The sequence below is a fragment of the Tenrec ecaudatus genome, chromosome 7 (assembly GCF_050624435.1).
Source record: "Tenrec ecaudatus isolate mTenEca1 chromosome 7, mTenEca1.hap1, whole genome shotgun sequence".
NCBI lineage: Eukaryota > Metazoa > Chordata > Mammalia > Afrosoricida > Tenrecidae > Tenrec > Tenrec ecaudatus.
Window position 1 is genome coordinate 87,154,874 of NC_134536.1, and position 18,668 is coordinate 87,173,541.

The window sequence follows — 18,668 nt, forward strand, 5'->3', positions numbered from 1 at the left end:
TCTCAGATACAAAGCTCCAGGGAACATCGGTGGTCCCTGCCCTGCACCTCCAACTTTCCACCGAGTTTTAAGTTTTAAATTCACCCTGACTTCAGTATTCTTCCGACCTTATTTATTCTTACTTTATCTTAGCTTCCATCTTTTTCATTCCCTTCTTAAAATTACTGCCCTTGAATGAGGTAATATAAACAACGTTCTCAAAGCACTACCTGTCCTTGGGATGAGATCTCTAAGCTTTATCTCATAGCAAGCCTCTGCCACATCTCAAACTCCTAACATGAGAGAAAAACGATGCTCACTAGTCTCTACAGACCAGACTGTATCGTTTGACCTTCTAAAAGAACTTGGGGTTTTTGGTTTGGGTTTTGTCTTGCTGTCGATTGGACATCTCAGACTTTTTTTGATCACCTGGGCCATGAGTGAAGCATGCTGCTGGCAATTCTGTTTCTGTAGGTCAGAGAAGGCCCAGGAACCTGCAGGTGAAGCTCCGGGCGAGCTGGTGATTTAAAGGCAGCCCCTGGCTTTATGAGATGCACCACCGATGTGTCCATCTCACAGAAGCTATAACAAGTCTGCCCAGCCCTCCAGCCAAATCACTGCTTCCTAGACAAGAAACGCCCCTGAGATGGTTTCCGCGTACACTCTCAAACCACAGGCATCAGTTTCAGAAAGGCCAATCCCCCTACAATGTTTGGCCTACACATTCTTAGGACTCCTTCCCACAGCAGCACTAAGTGCATCAGTTCCACCTGAAGGCTATGCGGGGTGCAATCAGATGGCGAAAGGAAGGCAGGATGTGGATAGTTTATAGCAGAACGACCCTGGCTGTAGCAGGGCGGGGTCAGGGCTCTGGAGACACCTGCCTTGAGTTTTTCTTTATAATTGTTAGCCTGAGGGAGGTGATGGAGGTAGGGAGATGGCCAGCAGGGAGAAGCACAGGGAAGTAGCCAGGAGAACCAAGATGGTGGGAGGCTTGGGGAGTGGCTATGTATCAACTCAGAGCAGTCTCTCCAGCCTGTAGGAACCAGTATGACCAGACTGACACCTGCCAGCTGGGAAGGAGACCTGCCTAAGACATGCTATATCATACTTTGAACAGAAACAGAAGTTAGCCGGCGGGCCACTTAGCCAAACCCTCAGGGACTGGTTTGGAGGCAAGGAGTGAGCACTATGCCACCATGTTGAGAGCCAGAGATGAATCCCCCATTTCTGTCATCAAGTCTTCAGAGAACCAACCCCACCTCCGCTGAGTTAATTCTGACTCTGCGACCCTATAGGACAGAGTAGAATTACTCCTTAGGATTTCTGAGACTAAATTCTTTTTATTTTTTTTTTGAGGCTGTAGATCTTTATGAGAATGGATAGCCTCACTCTCTCCCACAGAGTGGCAAAAGGGTTTGAAAGTCCAACCTTGCAGTTAGCAGTCCAACATGGAACCAACTGCACCACCAATGCTCCCACTTCTGTGGTGAAGGAGGTTTTCACCAAGTTCAGAACTCAACTATGGTAGCTACTCACCATTCGAACAATAAATAACGGACTGCCACACGGCTAGCTGGGCCAGCAATCTAGGCCTGTTGGCTGGTGACATTATCATTAAGTGAGGTCAAGCGTGGGGCGGACCTCTGCCACTTGCCTTCCCGCCTCTGTGCATGCATCAGCATACCTGAACCACATCCTGCCCTGTCCTTTGTTAGCCAAACAAAAGGAGAACATATTTCGGTATCCTTTTACTCACCCAGGTTTTATAACTCAGGTACTGAGTTCTCTGCCCAGGAAGCTTACTGGGGTGCGTGAGCCGCTCACAGGTTAGAGAGCGTTCTGCTTCTCTTTTGACCTCTGGCCCTGAAGGAACTACTTGAGGGAGAACGCAGCTTTCCGCTCCGTGCTGCGGGAAGTGGATTCCCAGACTGGATGCAATCAGAAAACCCAGGGGAAGGACGAGGACAGCTTGCTCCATTCTTCCCACAACGATTTAAACCCTGAGTCAAGGCCAAAGCAGTTACAAGACAGGTGTGCCCTTAGGGAGGGGGAGAGTCGGATGTTAGATAACCGCACACACCGCCCAATCTTCACAACTGCAATGACTGCTGTAACCAGTAGGGGATTTCACGGACAACGTCTGACCAGCCTCTTCAGGCTTCCCCTTAGGAAGTTCTGAAGGATGATGAGGCATGGGAAGAACATTCTGGAAAGCACAATGAAGCTAGGCGTGCGGTGTGTTCAGGATGGAGGACTCAAAGACAGGCAGGGAGAAGGGGGTGCTGGGGGGGCAGGGGCGAGGCAGTAGGGAGAGACTCGGTGCCGAGCCTATGGACTTTGAGAACGAGCCCCAGGCAGGCCTCCTGGTCCTGGAAGACAGAGGCTGAGAGGCTGGCTGCAGAGAGGCATGGCTGCGGACTGATGGCTGTATCCTTCCTTCTGATCACTTCTTAACGCCCCCAGTAAGCCCCCTTCATCGTGAGTGTTGTCTGTGAGTTCTGGGTGGCCATTGCCATGCGTTCTTGAACTCGGCAGAGAGGCGAACAGCAGTAGGTGTCGGCATCGGCAAAGAAGGATAGAGCACGCGTGGCCCGTTGTTGAGTCAAGACTGAGAACTAGAATGGGGGTACCCATAGCCCCTGCGCCCCGACCCTCCTTCCCCTGCCGCCGCTGCCTTCCTCAGGCCATAAGGAAAGGGAGTCAAACGTCCCCTCTCTAGAACTTCCCGTCTTTCGACCCCTTTGCTGATGGGAGTAAGGGCAATGCTTCCTCTTGTGACCAAGGATTAGCTCCACCTAGGAGCTCAACAAAGAAAGGGCAGGGAGGCCCAGAGGATCGCTGATGAAAGAGGCGAGAAATCAGACTCTGGAGAAGTGATGCAGCTCCAGGGTGACCAGCACAAGCACATAGGCCAGTTCCTTGTGGAGACGACTGGCTGAGGACAACCAGCTGAAGGTTCGTGGGTTGTAAGTGCTTGTGGCTCATTGAAACTTAAGTGAGGATTTCCTTGCAACGAGTAGAAATTTCCCCTCTGTCCCTCGTGACGAGTTTAAAACCTCACAGCTTGTAAGACGGTAGTTAGAATATCGCTGCAAAGGTTCTGGGTCGTGCGGGACATCGATACAAGCAGTCAGCCAGTGAGTCGCGGATTCTCCTCCATAATCCACTGTCTCAGCCTTGTGGTACTTTACAAAAAAAGATACTTTTGTGCTATAAAAAATGATTTTGAGGTCAGGTTAGTATCCAATTTTTAATCAGACTCAAGTGGGCATATCCCCAAATCAATGAAGCTTTGCACCCAGCTGACGGGAATGCTGCCCCCTCTCCACACACCAGCAGTTTCTACATGGCTAAAGCATTTCAAGGAAAGTCAGGAAGATCTCAGAGATGAGTCAAAACACGAAGACCATCAACCTCACCAAATGAAGAAACTGGCTGAAGTCTAGAAACTGCGGGCGGATGGCAACAGATTGACCACTGACAGCTCCTCAAGCTGTGGATCCCATGTGGCTCTGCAGTTTCAGTTTTAAGCCAAATGAATATGACTCAGCCAGCTTTTGGTTTGATGGGAGCCAAAAGCATTGTGGGACGATTGGCTGGCTCAAAGGCCTGGTCTTTCTGTCGGTCTTTTAAGCCAGGCTAAAGCCAATGAAGGTGATTTCACAGAAAGAATGAGAACATTTAAAAGGGACATTATTTGAATCCGCCAAGGATGCAAACCTTCCATTTTGACATGGCATAAATCAAAGAAAGAGGAGTTTTGTGAAGAAGCATCAGAGAGCTAGAAGCAACACCTACAGAAGTGTACAGACTGATTTTTTTAAAGTGGACAGACTAAAATGCAGAATCTGTCAATAAACAGTAGCTTTATTTCCGATATTTTTGTTTGGTAAAGGCTTTAGGATTGCACAGCAGTGCTCTCAGTCTTACTCTTGTGAAATGTAGCCATTTGGGGTTCACCTCTAACTTGGACTAGTAACGCCTTTGTGCAATAAACCGAACAGAGCCATGTTGTCCAATCTTGAAATCCCTCATTTAAGCAGATCAAGTAGCAGGCACCAGGCAGCAACCCAATCTGAAACCATAACCTCATTTCCATCAGCTCGGTGCCTCAAGTTCTCAGATGGCTATGTCTGGACAGATGCCCCCCTGCCCTCAGAAATGGCATCCTCCATCTGGACCCTTTCAAGAGAACCTAGAGCAGGGGATGGGATGAGACAGCTGTACTCTAGAGGGAACCTCTGCTCCTTAAGATCCCCCAATACCTCCCTTCCCACCTGACAAGGGGGCCAACCTTAGGAGAGGCCTTTTTCCCTCCGGTGAGGTGATAAGACTATTTGGCTTGTCACGTGTCCTTTTTGACCAAATGTATCCTAGGTAAGGGATGTCCAGAGATCGCCAGAGTGTGAGCAAACCATTCGACTAGAGTTAAGCTTTTGACAAGAGAACAAATGCTCCACCGATGTACTAGCTGTCGAAGGTTCAACCCACTGGCAACAGCTGCCCAATGGCATGTGAAGTGGAACTGGTTATTTTTCTCCTTCAGTGTGGATGTTATGTAATATAGTTGAACTTTTCATGTAAACAAAACTTGCTTTCAGATAAGAGAAAAGAAGAAGAGTGGCCCATGGCAGTAAGTCTGACCTTTGCTTTGTGGCAATAGAGAAGCCAGAAAAGGCCAAGTAGGGTCCCCACCCCATTTACTGCAGAGGGCCAGGCCTTGAAGTTAACAGCGAGTGTGCACATAGGAGTATATCTAGCACACCCCACAGAGGTGCCAGAAAGAAGAAAACGAAGAGATGAGAGGCACAAAGAAAAAGGAAGAGAGCGATAAATGATCCTCCCCAAAAGCTTTCGCATGAATCAGGAGCTGCAGCACCAAGGACAGCGTGGTGCCTGGAAGAAGTCTTGTGCCGGACTTGGCAGAGAGAATCCCAGGAGGGACCGTGTGAGAGAGAGAGCTGGTGGTGACGGGCAGAGGTGCTGGCTGCATGGGTGTGCACTGAGCTGGGCCAGTTAGCAGTGGGGAAGAGGCGGAGGGTGGCAAGTCAATGGCAGAGAGGCGTGCACAGCTGAGAGAGGGGCATCTAGCACCAAGAGGTCTTTCCAGAGAGGACCAAGAGGAGGCCTGTGCAGAGGAGGCTGAGCGGAGCCTGCAGAGCTAACAGTGGGCATGAATGGTGGAGAGGGGGGTTTGTTTGCCTACATGCTTCCTGATCCTGATCCGAACTTGTAGCTTGTTAATCCTGATCTCAAGTTGTATCCTATTACTTCCGTAATAAATCACTGAATAAGTATAGTCTATGAATTCTGTATAGCCAATACAACAAATTACTGAACCCAGCAGGGAAACAGAGAATGCTATGGGTGGCCAGCAAGAGTCAGAAATGGTAAAGAAGTTGGAGAGAAGATGTTCATTTGACCTCTACCTCATAGGGAATCGCCTTTGGATGGGTCCTGGTCTTTATTACTAAGGGATCTAGGTAATTTCTGATGATGCGATTACTGGTAGAGCCTCAGCAACACCAACCTCATCAACTAACTAACTGATTGCCGTCAAGTCAATGCCAGCTCACAGTGACCTCATAGAACAGGGTGGAACTGCTGTTGCGAGTTTCCAAGACGTAACTCTTTATGGAAGTAGAAGGCCCAGTCTTTCTCTCGTGGAGCGGCTGGTGGTTTCAAACTGTTGACCCTGCAGTGAGTAGCCCAGGCATAATCACTACCCCAACAGGGCTCCAAATACCAACCTTTGCTAAGGCTTTCACTAACTTAAATACTTTTTAAAAGACAACAAAAGCCCACTTAAAAACCTGTAGATCTTTTTTATGTGCCTCTTCCATAATTAGAAGGTCAATTTTGTGCTTTTCATTTGCTTCTTCAAGTGCTTTTTCCACGGCTTGTTTTTGGTGTTCCTCGGCCTTTGAAAATGGGGGTGGAGGGGGGAAATTCATCATGATGAATGTACAATAAATTATCACTATTTAGGATATTAGTAAATCACGTTTTCAAGTTTACTATAAATAAACAACTATAGGACCCTTATTACTTGTCCTGTTCCCATTTAAAACTTGCCATAGCTAAGTAGCTACTTTTACCCGAGATGCTTAACATATCCCCATATTTGGGTTCTACTACTGCTTCAGATATTGCTAAGGAGCGGGCAGCTTTACTAAAGGCTGCTTGGTTCTTTTCTGCTTGTCATTGCTTGCTTGCTAATCAAAATGGTATATAACAATTTCTCACAACATGGTTAGGTCCCAAAGACCAGTTTGTTATAGGAAAGATCAGTGTCATGCAAAAATGGAGGGTAACCAAATCAGATCACAAAATAGAAGATGATTACATTATTACATAACTGCCAAACCAGCGAGTCATGGCCCAGCCAAAATGACACATACCCTTACCCATTACAGCCAGCACTACTCTCTCCTGGCACCTTGGCATTTGTCACTGCCAGATTGTTATTAATGTGTAAAATAACCAGTAGATTCTTTAACATTAATATAAATGCTATACACCAGACAATAAGATAGTCAAAAAATGAGGAGTAGACTTATATTCACTGTAGGGGATCTGGAGCATACAGTCAAGTATAAAGATGAACAAAGCTATCAGGAGCTAAACCAGGAGCCTGAGTACCATTCTGGATGCCCTGCAACAGGTCTGCAGAAAGATGTTTTATTACTTTATTTGAAGGGAAGGTTCAGAACAGAACATGAGAGAGATTTGTATTCAAATTGTAGATCATTCACAAAGGCATTCTCTCTTATCAAGACACATAACTAATGGTTCACAATTGATTTGAATTTTGTTACTCTTGGCAAAAACAGATGACTACTAAGATATATATATATATATATATATATATATATATATATAATCACTCTTTGTATTGAAATATATTTTCTTTTCAAAATACTTCCATAGTAAAGTTTTGCTGAAACTCACACTGGACAATTCCAGTGCTATGTTATATGATATGCATTTTATAATGAAACTGAGAAACAACATTGTTCTACACATCACAATTTGCATTGCACTCAGCAAAAAATTGAATTTCTGTTTAACAACCCATTTGTGTCATTCTTATTTTAGTGAAAAGAAGGGTGGGTTGAGGATTGAGGGTTTACTTCGGTTAGCTGTCTGGGATCTCATTGTGAGCCCTGAGACACTCATCAGTCCTATGGGTAAGGTAGAATGTATTTTTGAGATGGGTGAAGGAGAGGGAGGGATGAAGCATTTAGAAAAAACAGACCCTTATTCCTGGAGTATTAAACACTGCACACATGGTTTTCTTAAAGTTTAAGTAATCACAAAGGGTTGTCAACAAGAATATCTGCTTCCTGCTGCTGCTTCTTATTTTTTAGTTGTTAATCAAATGAGAATAAAGGCCATCAGAAGCATCCATACAGTGGATACAATATTTCACTGACGATTTCAACAATGCAGTGGGCATTTTTACTCCTCATTTACAGATTACAAAAACAGAGACTCCAGAGTTTGAGGAAGTAGCCCAGGCCCCACACACAGCTAGCCACAGTTCAAAATCAGTTCTGTCTGAATCCATAGTCTGGGCTCTTGTCAAATGTTCTGATTCATAAAGACCCTGTGTACAACAGAATGAAACTCTCTCTGTCCCCTCAGAGACCTGTCTGGCTGAAAAGTGGATCCTGAAAGTGGGTTTATTTACAGACTAAGAGCCACAGTGTCTGTGTTCCATCTATCAGACAGTAAGCCTGGTTGGCCTTTTTCACGGTTGTGAGTCTTGTGCCACAGTTTTTCCCACTCATTCTAGCATGTTGGAATGTGATTCCTTTCAGAGCAGTTGGCAATGGTGGCTGGCACCATCTAGTTCTTCTGGGTTGTTTTGTAGAGAATGCTGTTCATAGGGTCCATTAGTCCAAAGGACTAATTATGTCCATGTGTCTTCAATTTTCTTTCCTCTTCCTCCCTCTGGACAGGGAGAGACCAATAGTTGTGCCTTAGATGGTACAGCTTTTAACACACACCCCCCCCCCCCCGAGGTGGATGTAGACCACTGTCTTGTGGACTCCGTTAGGCTAACTCACCTTGGTGACCACGGACACTATGGTCCTGACCTCCAGGCCATTGGCTTACTGTCTCAAGATTCTTGGTTCTGTCAAAGACATTTTCATCCCTCTTCCTCCTGTATGCACCACCATATTCACGGGCAGATTTCCAGCAAAGGTAAATACATATCTACAAATATCCTCCATCAAACCTGTATGCTTTTGTGAGACTATGGACTCACTCTCTCTCCCACACTAATTCAGTCTACATGTCTGTTGATCCAGGTATCTATGCAACACTGACTACTATTACAGGACCGAGTATATAACAGTATTTGTCTCTGCTGTCTTTAACTCTTGCTCTCCTCCCAGTACCTCCCTCTGCCTTCAGCATTTCTGACTGATGTCCCTCTTGTTGTATATCTTCTTCCCCTTCACCCCTGTTAACATGCGCATCCCCTCTAGCCAGAATTGACTCTCCTTTGTCTTACCTTCACCCACAAGTCTGCTTCCGCTTTTGCAATGTGTTGTCTGAGTAGAGCTTCTTGAAATTTCTCTTCTTTGTTCTGAATATTTTCCCCAATCTCTGTGTATTTGGAGAGAAATGGTCACAGATGTCTACAACCTATTTCCTAGATTCCTTTCAACAACATCAGGTTATTAACAAGGGCTAGGGAAGAGATGTATCATTTTAGACTTGAATATTTTCTTTAAAAATGATCAATAATCACTTCTCGGCCTTTTGGCTAAGATCAAGTGTAAAAATAACAGGGGCAAATTTTTCCCTAATTGGTTAGGAGTGAACTCAGAGTACGGTTAAATCTGGATGGAGTCAGCTGTTCCCCTCAACACACCAGTCCACCCAGTAAGCAATGAGAGAATTACATGAAATCAATGCCCTGAAGGAAGGAAGCTCATTTTACACACACAGAGGAGGACAGGGACTCAGTTTTGAAGAGGTATTAGAGCATCGTACAACTCCTCTCCATCAGAAGCGGTCTCCATCAGAAATGTGGTGATGGGTACCTTCTTTGACCCACCATATGCTGTGCTTTAAGATGGTGCAAGAATTAAGTACGTGGTGGCTAACCCAACAGTTGGCAGATCAAACCCACCCAAGGGTTCCTTGGGCGAAAGGCCTGGCAATCCATTCCCATAGGCATTGAACACAAACCTCAATTCTGACTCCCAGTGACCGTAAAGGACAGAGTCTAACTGCCCGCGTGTTTCCCAGGCTGTACATCTGTAAGGGAGCAAAGTCTCACGTGTTTCCTGTGGAACAGCTGATACATTTGAAGCGCAGAACTAGTGGTTAACAGTCCCAACTTACAACCCACGACGGCCCCAGGGACTAGAAAGTCCTATGAAGCTTCTGTCACATGGGGTCACCATGAGTTGAATTAAACTTGACAGCATCTATCAACAACATGCCATGGCTTAGTGTGGAAGTCTTCATGCGTTTAGCTCTTTCAACTGGATAGTGATTTAAGGCGTGTCACTGATCTCATTGGATTTTCAACTAATAATATTTACATAATGCAAACTAGAAAATAAAAGTCTGTAGAGGTTAGAGGAACATGCAACAGATGTGTAGGGACAGGGCTAGACCTGGAGCTAACACCTGAACTCTTTGAGTAGACCTGAACTCTCTGAGCGGGGCACTGGGTTTTTCCCCGTCTCCTGCCAAAGTGTGCATTAGAGACGGCTGAGGAACTTTATGCAGGTAAAGAGCTGCTGAAGCCACACACATCCACTTTATCCCAAACTTCTCATCTTCGTTCCATTAGATTCCTACATCATGCACTTATTGGAATACTTATTCATGTGACGAGTCCTTGATGATCAACTCTCTGAAGTTAGAGTGTGCTTCTTATACCAAACTGTATCTTTCCTGAAGCTTAGCTTGGTGATGGGCACAAGTAGACGTTTGTGAACATGCATGTTTGTCTGCCCAGCACATCTTGGCTCCATCAGGTAAGAGGACACATTTCTCAGAAGAATTTCCCTGCTTCACTTCTTGCTAACTCACCTATGCTAACTGGTGGGTCCTCCTGTCTCATTACAGCGTGTGCCATCATTCCCGTTCTGCAGATCACAATAGTTGGTCTAGGATTAGGCACATGTTTACTTACTAGGCTCTTACTAAGGATTTTATGTAACGATGTGACATGATCACAGCTCTTTTTCCTGGGGTTCTTGAGCTAGAAATATTAGACACTCAGAGCATATGGGTCCACATCATCTCCTCTCCTTGCTGGTGGAGGAAACCTGGGTGCAGTAGTGAATGTTTAGGGTAATGCACAAAGGGATTACATGTGGAGAGGCTGAAAGCCCTTGAAGTCTTCAAGGTCAGATCCAAGTTGAGTTTCTCTGCTTAAAAGTTAAATTTTAAAAACTTTTAAATCATTTTATTGGGGACTCCTACAACTCTTATCACAATTCATACATCCATCCATTGTGTCAAGCACACTTCTCCATCTGTTGCCATCCTCATTCTCAAAACATTTGCTTTCTACTTGAGCCCTTGGTATCAGCTCTTCATTTTATCCCCTTCGTCCCCATACCTCATCCCTCATGAACCCTTGATAATTTATAAATTATTATTTTGTCATATCTTACACTGTCTGACATCTCCCTTCACCCACTTTTCTGTTGTCCGTCCCCCAGAGGGAAGGTTATATGTAGATCCTTGTAATCAGTTCCTTCGTTCTAACCCAACTTTCCTCCACCCTCACGGTATTGCCACTCTCACCACTGGTCCTAAAGGGATCATCCACCCTGGATTCCCTGTGTTTCATGTTCCTATATGTACCAGTGTACATCCTCTGGTCTAGTCAGATTTGTAAGGTAGAATTGGGATCATGATAGTAGGGTGGGAAGAGGTGGGAGCATTTAAGAACTAGAGGAAAGTTGTATGTTTCATTTTTGCTACACTCTACCCTGACTGGCTCATCTCCCAGCACCCCTTCTGTAGGTAGATATCCAATTGTCTACAGATGGGTCTTGGGTCCCTAATATGTACTTCCCCTCATTCAGAATGATTTGATTTTTTGTTCCTTGATGCCTGATACCTGATCCCTTCTATGCCTGGTGATCACACAGACTGGTGTGCTTCTTCCATGTGGGCTTTGTTGTCTCTGAGCTAGATGGCTGCTTGTTTACCTTCAAGCCTTTAAGACCCCAGAAGCTATATCTTTTGATTGCTGGGCACCATCAACTTTCTTCACCACATTTGCTTATGCACCCACTTTGTCTTCAGTGATCATGTTGGGAAGGTGAGCATCATGGAATGTTAGTTTAACAGAACAAAGTATTCTTGCATTGAGAGAGTACTTGAGTGGAGGCCCAATGTCCATCGGTTACCTTAATACTAAACCTATAAATATATGCACATAGACCTCTTTCCCCATCCTCACATATAAATATATTTACATATGTACATGCCTTTATTTAGACTTCTATAAATGCCCTTTGCCTCCTAGTTCTTTCCTCTATTTCCTTTTACTTTCGTCTTGTCCCACTATCATGCTCAGCTTCATTTGGATTTCAGTAATTCTCAGTTACATTACCCTTGAACAAGCCCTACCAGGCCTCCTATACCCTCCTCACCACTGATTTTGGATCACTTGTCATTCCCTTGTCAGAAAGCAACAAGTGTTGGAGTGGCTGTTGTGAGATGGGAACTCTCATTCACTGCTGTTGGACCTGTAGGCATGTACAGCCACTATGGAAATCGATTTGGCAATAACTACAATAAATGGAAACTGAGCTACCATGACCCAGCAATCCTACTGGGCATATACCCAGATGAGGCAAGAAACAAACCACGGCCAGACATCTGTGCTCCAATGCTCATCATGACACCATTCACAATTGCAAGGAGTTGGAAACAACCCAAATTTCCATCAACTGACGAATGGATTAAAAAACTGTGGTTTATTCATATACAATGGAGTGCTATGCATCGCTAAAAAGCAGTGATAAACATATGAAGAAATGGAGGAAGTTATGCTAAGCAAAGTAAGCCAAGCACAAAAGGACAAGTACATCATGAGTCCACTGAGGTAAGCTTAAAAAATATGCTAAAGGAGCATAGGGAAAAGGTACTGCATACAGATATTCCTGGGGTGAGGTCCAGGTAGTATGGCAGACCAAATCCAGCGATACATATGGTAGCCAACTAAAAAGGAGGGGAAATCAAGGGGGGAAAAAAGAAACGGGTAGGAGAAGAACTGGGCACTAACCCACCCAAGGGGAGGGTATTGCTTATATGTCCACAGGGAAACAGGGACTAGACTTCAACCCAGTGCTCCAAGATGTGAATACAACATATTGGCATGGAGTAAGGAGAGGTCTGAGGGGCTGGCCCAATCCCAACTATGTGGACAATTGCCCCTACCCCCCAGAAGAATTTATTTCAGAGGACAGCACTGAAGCTGCAGCTCAGGGAGAGAGACATGTCTGATCAGAGCACATAGGAGCAAATGATGGGGGAGGAAGAGAGACAACATTCCCGCTCAGAGCAGCCAATGCACAGAGAGGACTATATGACCAGCCCCACTATGAGACATGACATCCCTCACTGACCCATAGCCCTACAGGGGACAACACTGGAGACACAGTGTGGGAATTGCGCCCGATCTGACCCTACCACACCAAGACAAAACACTAAGGGTGTCCAACAGAACAGCAAGGGGAACAGAGCAACGAAATCCCCAGGGAACACCAAAAATAGACTTTGGGGCCAGGGTCTGGCACCCCAGAAAACACTCCTAAAGGCCAACAAATAGTCCGTGAACTATCCACAGGCTTTTCTTTTTGTGTGTCATTGTTTGTTTGTTTGGTTGTTGTTGATTTGTTTTCTTTTGTTGCTTTGTTTTGCTCTTTCTTGTTTTTGTGCATGTTATTATCTCTGGAGGTCTGTCTCAATAAGATAGGTTGGATGAACAATCTGGAGGAGAAAACAACAGGACCGACGATTCCAGGAGGACATGCGAGAGGGGTAGATGGGGGGAAAGGGAGTCATGTTAACAAACTCAGGGACAAGTGAACAACAAGTGATCCAAAATCAGTGGTGAGGAGGGTATAGGAGGCCTGGTAGGGCATGATCAAGGGTAATGTAACCGAGAGGACTTACTAAAACCGAAATGAAGGTTGAACATGATAGTGGGACAAGAGGAAAGTCAAAGGAAATAGGGAAAGAGCCAGAGGCACACGGCATTTGCAGAGGTCTAAATAAAGGCATGTACATATGTAATTATATTTATATATGAGAATGGGGAAGTAGATCTATGTGCATATATTTATAGGTTTAGTATTAAGGTAGCAGATGGACATTGGGCCTCCACTCAAGTACTCCCTCAATGCAAGAATACTTTGTTCTATTAAACTGGCATTCCATGATGCTCACCTTCCCGACATGGTCACTGAAGATAAAGTGGTGCATAAGTAAATGTGAAGAAAGCTGGTGGTGCCCGGATATCAAAAGAGATAGTGTCTGGGGTCTTAAAGACTTGAAGGTAAACAAGCGGCCATCTAACTCAGAAGCAACAAAGCCCACATGGAAGAAGCACACCAGCCTGTGTGATCATGAGGTGCCAATGCGATCAGGTATCAGGCATCAAAGAACAAAAAATCATATCGTTGTGAATGAGGGAGAGTGCGTAATGGGGACCCAAAATCCATCTATAGGCAACTAGACATACTCTACAGAAGGATTGCAAAGAAGAAATGAGCCAGTCAGAGTGCAGTGTAGCAACGATGAAACATACAACTTTCCTCTAGTTCTTAAATGCTCCCTCCTCCTCACTCCCCCCACTATCATGATCCCAATTCTACCTTACAAATCTGGCTAGACCAGAGGATTTACACTGGTACAGATAGGAACTGGAAACACAGGGAATCCAGGACAGATGAACCCTCAGGACCAGTGGTGAGAGTGGCGATACCATGAGGGTGGAGGAAAGGTGAGGTAGAAAGAAGGAACTGATTACAAGGATCTACATATAACCTTCTCTCTGGGGGACGGACAACAGAAAAATGGGTGAAGGGAGATGTCAGACAGTGTAAGACATGACAAAATAATAATAATTTATAAATTATCAAGGGTTCATGAGGGAGGGAGATGGGGAGGGAGGGGAAAAATGAGGAGCTGCTACCAAGGACTCAAGTGGAAAGCAAATGTTTTGAGAATGATGATGGCAATAAATGGACAAATGTGCTTGACACAATGGATGTACGTATGAATTGTGATAAGAGTTGTATGAGCCCCCAATACAATGCTTTAAACAATATTAATTTCTAACTAAGATTCAGATCTCCTATAAGGTATATACATGTATAAATGATCATGAGAAGCCCTGGTGGTGATGTTGGGTAAGCAGAAGACTATGTTTCCAACCAGCCAATCACCCCTCAGGACAGATAAAGAACACCTGCTCTTGTAAGAATTACAGCCCCAGAAAACCCATTAGGGGTGCTATGAGTCAGAAACAACTATGTAGCAGTGAGCTTAGGATTTTTTGATGTAAAATATAAAGAATCAGAACACTGCTTCTCTACGAATGAAGAGACACTTCCCTGAGTCTGAAAAGCCAAAATTCATTTGAGAGACTCCAGGAGCTTCCAGGATTGGGAGGGCGATCTGCTCCTATAGCTGTCTTCAAGTCAAATTTGTTTGTAAATCAGAGCAGATCATATCATATCACTGTTTGCCTTGCTGTATAGTTAGTACACAAGGGGCTCCAAGAAGTTTATGGAAATGCTCCACTCTTTTAAAATTACTTTTTCTGCGGTGTTTTAAGCTTCCTAGTATAGTGTAACTTTCTATGCAAAAAGTTATTAAAGAAATAAGTCCAGATACACTAAACCATCTTTAGCATAATCAATTATATTTTTATGTACATTGCAAAGTAGTGCCCATTTGTTATGATGAATCCTTTTATTAACTTGAATTCTTAATAATAGACCTTTAGGGGAGGGGTTGTTTCTACTGGTTTGTAACTAGAGATTGTACCTAAGTTTAATGTTTGCAACCTAGGGCCTTCCTATAGAGTTAAAAAAAACATACTATAAAAATTTAAAACCATTTTGGTATTGGCAACAATTTTTAAAAATCATTTTATTGGTGGCTCGTACAATTCTTATCACAATCCATATATACATCCATTGTGTCAAAAACATGTACATTTGTTGCCATCATCATTCTCAAAACATTTGCCTTCTACTTGAGCTCTTAATATCTGCTCTTAATATCTGCTGCTCCCTACTCCCCCACCTCGTGAACCCTTCATCATTCACATATTATTATTATTTTGTCATATATTACACTGTCTGACATCTCCCCCTGCCCTCTTCTCTGCTGTCCCTCCTCCAGGGATGAGGCTATGTGTAGATTCCTGTAATCAATTCCACATTCTCTCTACCCTCCAGGCATCGCCACTCTCATCACTGGTTCTGGAGGAGTCATCTGTCCTGGCTTCCCTGTTTTTCCAGTTGCTATCTGTACCAATGTACATCCTCTGGTCTAGCCAGATTTGCAAGGTAGTATTGGGATCATGATAGTTGGAGGGGGGGGGTAAGTATTTAAGAACTAGAGGAAAGTTATATGTTTCATTGTTACTACCCTGCACCCTGCCTGGTTCATCTCCTCCCCATAGCCCCTCAGCAAGGGGTGTCCGGTTGGCTACCTTTCGGCTTTGAGTCTCTCTGCACTCACCCACCTTCTCAATGATATAATTTTATGTTCCTTGATGCTTGATACCTGATCCCTTCGACAGGTATTGGCAAAATTTTAAAGGATGATTCTATTTGATTTTACCCTACATTCTTCCAAAATATTTTCCAGTCTCTTTCTTCAAGTATTTCAGGAGTGTCGTCAAATTACCAATAATTTATCATTTCAAAGGAAGCGAGGATCAAATAAGTATTTTGAGAGTCCTTAAGAAAACATTTTTAAAATGATAATTTATAAATTATCAAGGGTTCATTCATGAGTAAGAGAGGGAGGGAGGGAAAAAATAAGGAGCTGATATCAGGGGCTCAAGTAGAAAGAAAATTTTTTGAAAAGGATGATGGCAACAAATGTACAAATGTGCTTGACACAATGGATGGATGTATGGATTTTGATAAGAGCTGTATGAACTCCCAATAAATTTATTTTTAAAAAGAAAAGTTTTTAAAATTAGCATATATAATATCCTTCCATATTTCAATCATGTCAAGCAGGATTGTACAATTGCTTCCACAATCCGTTTCCAAAAGCTCTTTTCTACATTGACTCCTGGACATGGGCTCCCCTTGACTAACACCCTTATTCGACGTGCTGTCTCTTTAGGTTCATCAATCCTGGGTTTCATCTATGGAAAAGCGGAAAAATATATAACACCACTTCACTTACGATCAGTCTGAAAATTCTTACGGGAACAAGGGAAAGAAAATGAGTACACGCAGTCACACTTTGATTTGCTGGCGAGAGGTATATATGTAATAGATACTCTCCTGTTGCTGAGACTGTGTAGCTATGTTTATATCACCATTTACTAATTAAAGCTGATCGTTTCTTTCACTCATTTTTAGGATATTATATATAGAAGGTGCCCAAGTATGGGGATGGGTAGAAAGAATGAACAGTCCTGATCTATTATGATCAATTTTAACTGCCGACCTTTCAGTCAGCAGCCCAGCAGCATTGTTATTAGCAGCTAGTAACTCACTACACTCCCAGGCCTGCTATGCTGTGTCAACACAACTCACTGCCATCCAGTCTATACCATCCTGCAGGGCAGGGTAGAACTGCCCTCATGAATCTCCAAGACTAACAGTCTACGGCCGTAGACAACCCCGTCTTTCTCCCAAAGAGCAATAGATAGTTCCAAACTACCTTTCAGATCGCAGCCTGTCGCAAGACCACTACACCACAGGGCTCCTACACTGTGTAATAGGTACACATATTTCATTAACACCTCATATCAACCTTCAAGGTAGATATTAACATTCTATTCACATGTAAACCAGTTGAGAAGCTAATTCCCTTGCCCAGGGCACACAACTCATAAGTAGAGAAAACAGGCTTCCAAGTCAGTCTTCTTATTGCATCAAATAAGGATGTAAAAGGATGTAATAAGGATGTCCTAAAGTGACTTTGACTAGGGAAGAACTGACTAAAAAAAAAAAGTTTGGGTACTAGGGAGAGCTATATATCCTAATGCTATGTAACATAAGAACAAAGGAAAACAGTAAATCACTTACCCAGTATATCCTTGTGAGTATAAAAGCGCGTCTTCAATGGCTTGTAATCGTGGATCAGTTTGAAGGCATCCCCAGCAGGCGCTGGGGGGATTATTTTATTACAAATAGCACAGCAAACAAAACTCGAGTAATCCTGATTGCTGATCATAGTTAAATTAAAGCTTTCTTCAACTATGTATCGTTAAAATATTCTTAGGGTCCGAAATATCAGTGTTGAGAAAAGCTGAAAGTTTAAGGAGGCTGAAAGTTCACGGTTTTAGCACAAGACTAGATGTTGGCAAGGACGACATGATCCGCCACGGCTAGCGAGTGGTCAAGTGCCTCAAATAAAAACCAGCGCCCGAAGGCTCTTGCAGCACAAAGCAGGGGCGCTGGATTTGGTCACATTTAGCAATGACCCCCTCCCAGTCTGTAAAATCAAGTTGTCAATGTACTTAGCAACTGTTGCTAGGTAAGAAAAGCTTTGCTCACAAAAGCTACTTGCAATAATGACTGAAGGGAGTTTGGTAATGCCTTTCAGCTGGCCCAGTGTGCTCTGTTAAGAGGGTTAAAGAACTAATTTCTTTTGTGGCCAGCATGGTAGAGTTATTTTTTTTCCAGATTACTTATAAATGTGAAATTTTTGTGTCATGACCTTAAAACTCAAAAAAATACAGTTTTAAAGGGAAAATTACATTCATTAGGTTAGCTTTCAAAATTATTTAGCTTAGTTTGAAGATCATGTCACCAACCAATTTATTCCCACAATTTTAAATAACAGATTTAGTAATTCTGAAATTTTAAAAACTGTTCCACAATGTCGTGCCCAGCATGTACTGAGCAGGGCTGATTTCAGAAAGAATCAATGTCAATCATGAGATTAATTTCAACTATGAAACTCCCATGGAGGCTTGAGCAAAGTATGCCACAAATGCAGAGTATAATTTTTCCCATGAATCACTATATTGACTCATATGATCTAACAAGTAGCTTAGGTTCTCTGCCAAATGGTACCAGATTTGGCTTCTTACAAAAAGAAAAGGGGTTCATGGGTTTTCAGAGCTGGGCAATGAAGATTTAGGTGAATTCCTGCAGAGTCAAAGGTGCAGCCACACAGGTTAACTGCTGCACTCGTGTGAAACCACTGGTGTCCACATGACTTCAACTTGTTGCAGGAACGTCTGCCCAGGAAGTCACCAGTCGGTATTGGTTTACCAAGGACTGTTTTAAAATGGAAAGTTCTGCATCCCAAGAATCCCTCAGTGCTGGGAAAACTCGGATTGTTGGTCAATCTACAGGTCAAAAAACCTGTAAGTCAATACGTAAATTGATAACTTCAGAACATTTCTGAAAATCAATTAGCCAATTACAGTTTCCTTATCAGGGCAATAAGTAGCTTTTCAATGTTATTTACTTAGCAAGATT

The 18,668-nt window shown here is 43.6% G+C and overlaps 1 protein-coding gene across 1 annotated transcript in view; it reads right to left on the minus strand.

The window, feature by feature from the left end:
* C7H6orf163 (chromosome 7 C6orf163 homolog) overlaps nucleotides 1–17,412 on the minus strand; it is a 32,692-nt gene extending 15,280 nt beyond the window's left edge. Inside the window, 3 exon segments of the mRNA XM_075553754.1 lie at nucleotides 5,796–5,903; nucleotides 8,507–8,601; nucleotides 17,265–17,412. Coding sequence (XP_075409869.1) covers nucleotides 5,796–5,903; nucleotides 8,507–8,601; nucleotides 17,265–17,412 — 351 coding nt within the window.
* Nucleotides 17,413–18,668: the final 1,256 nt, after the last annotated feature.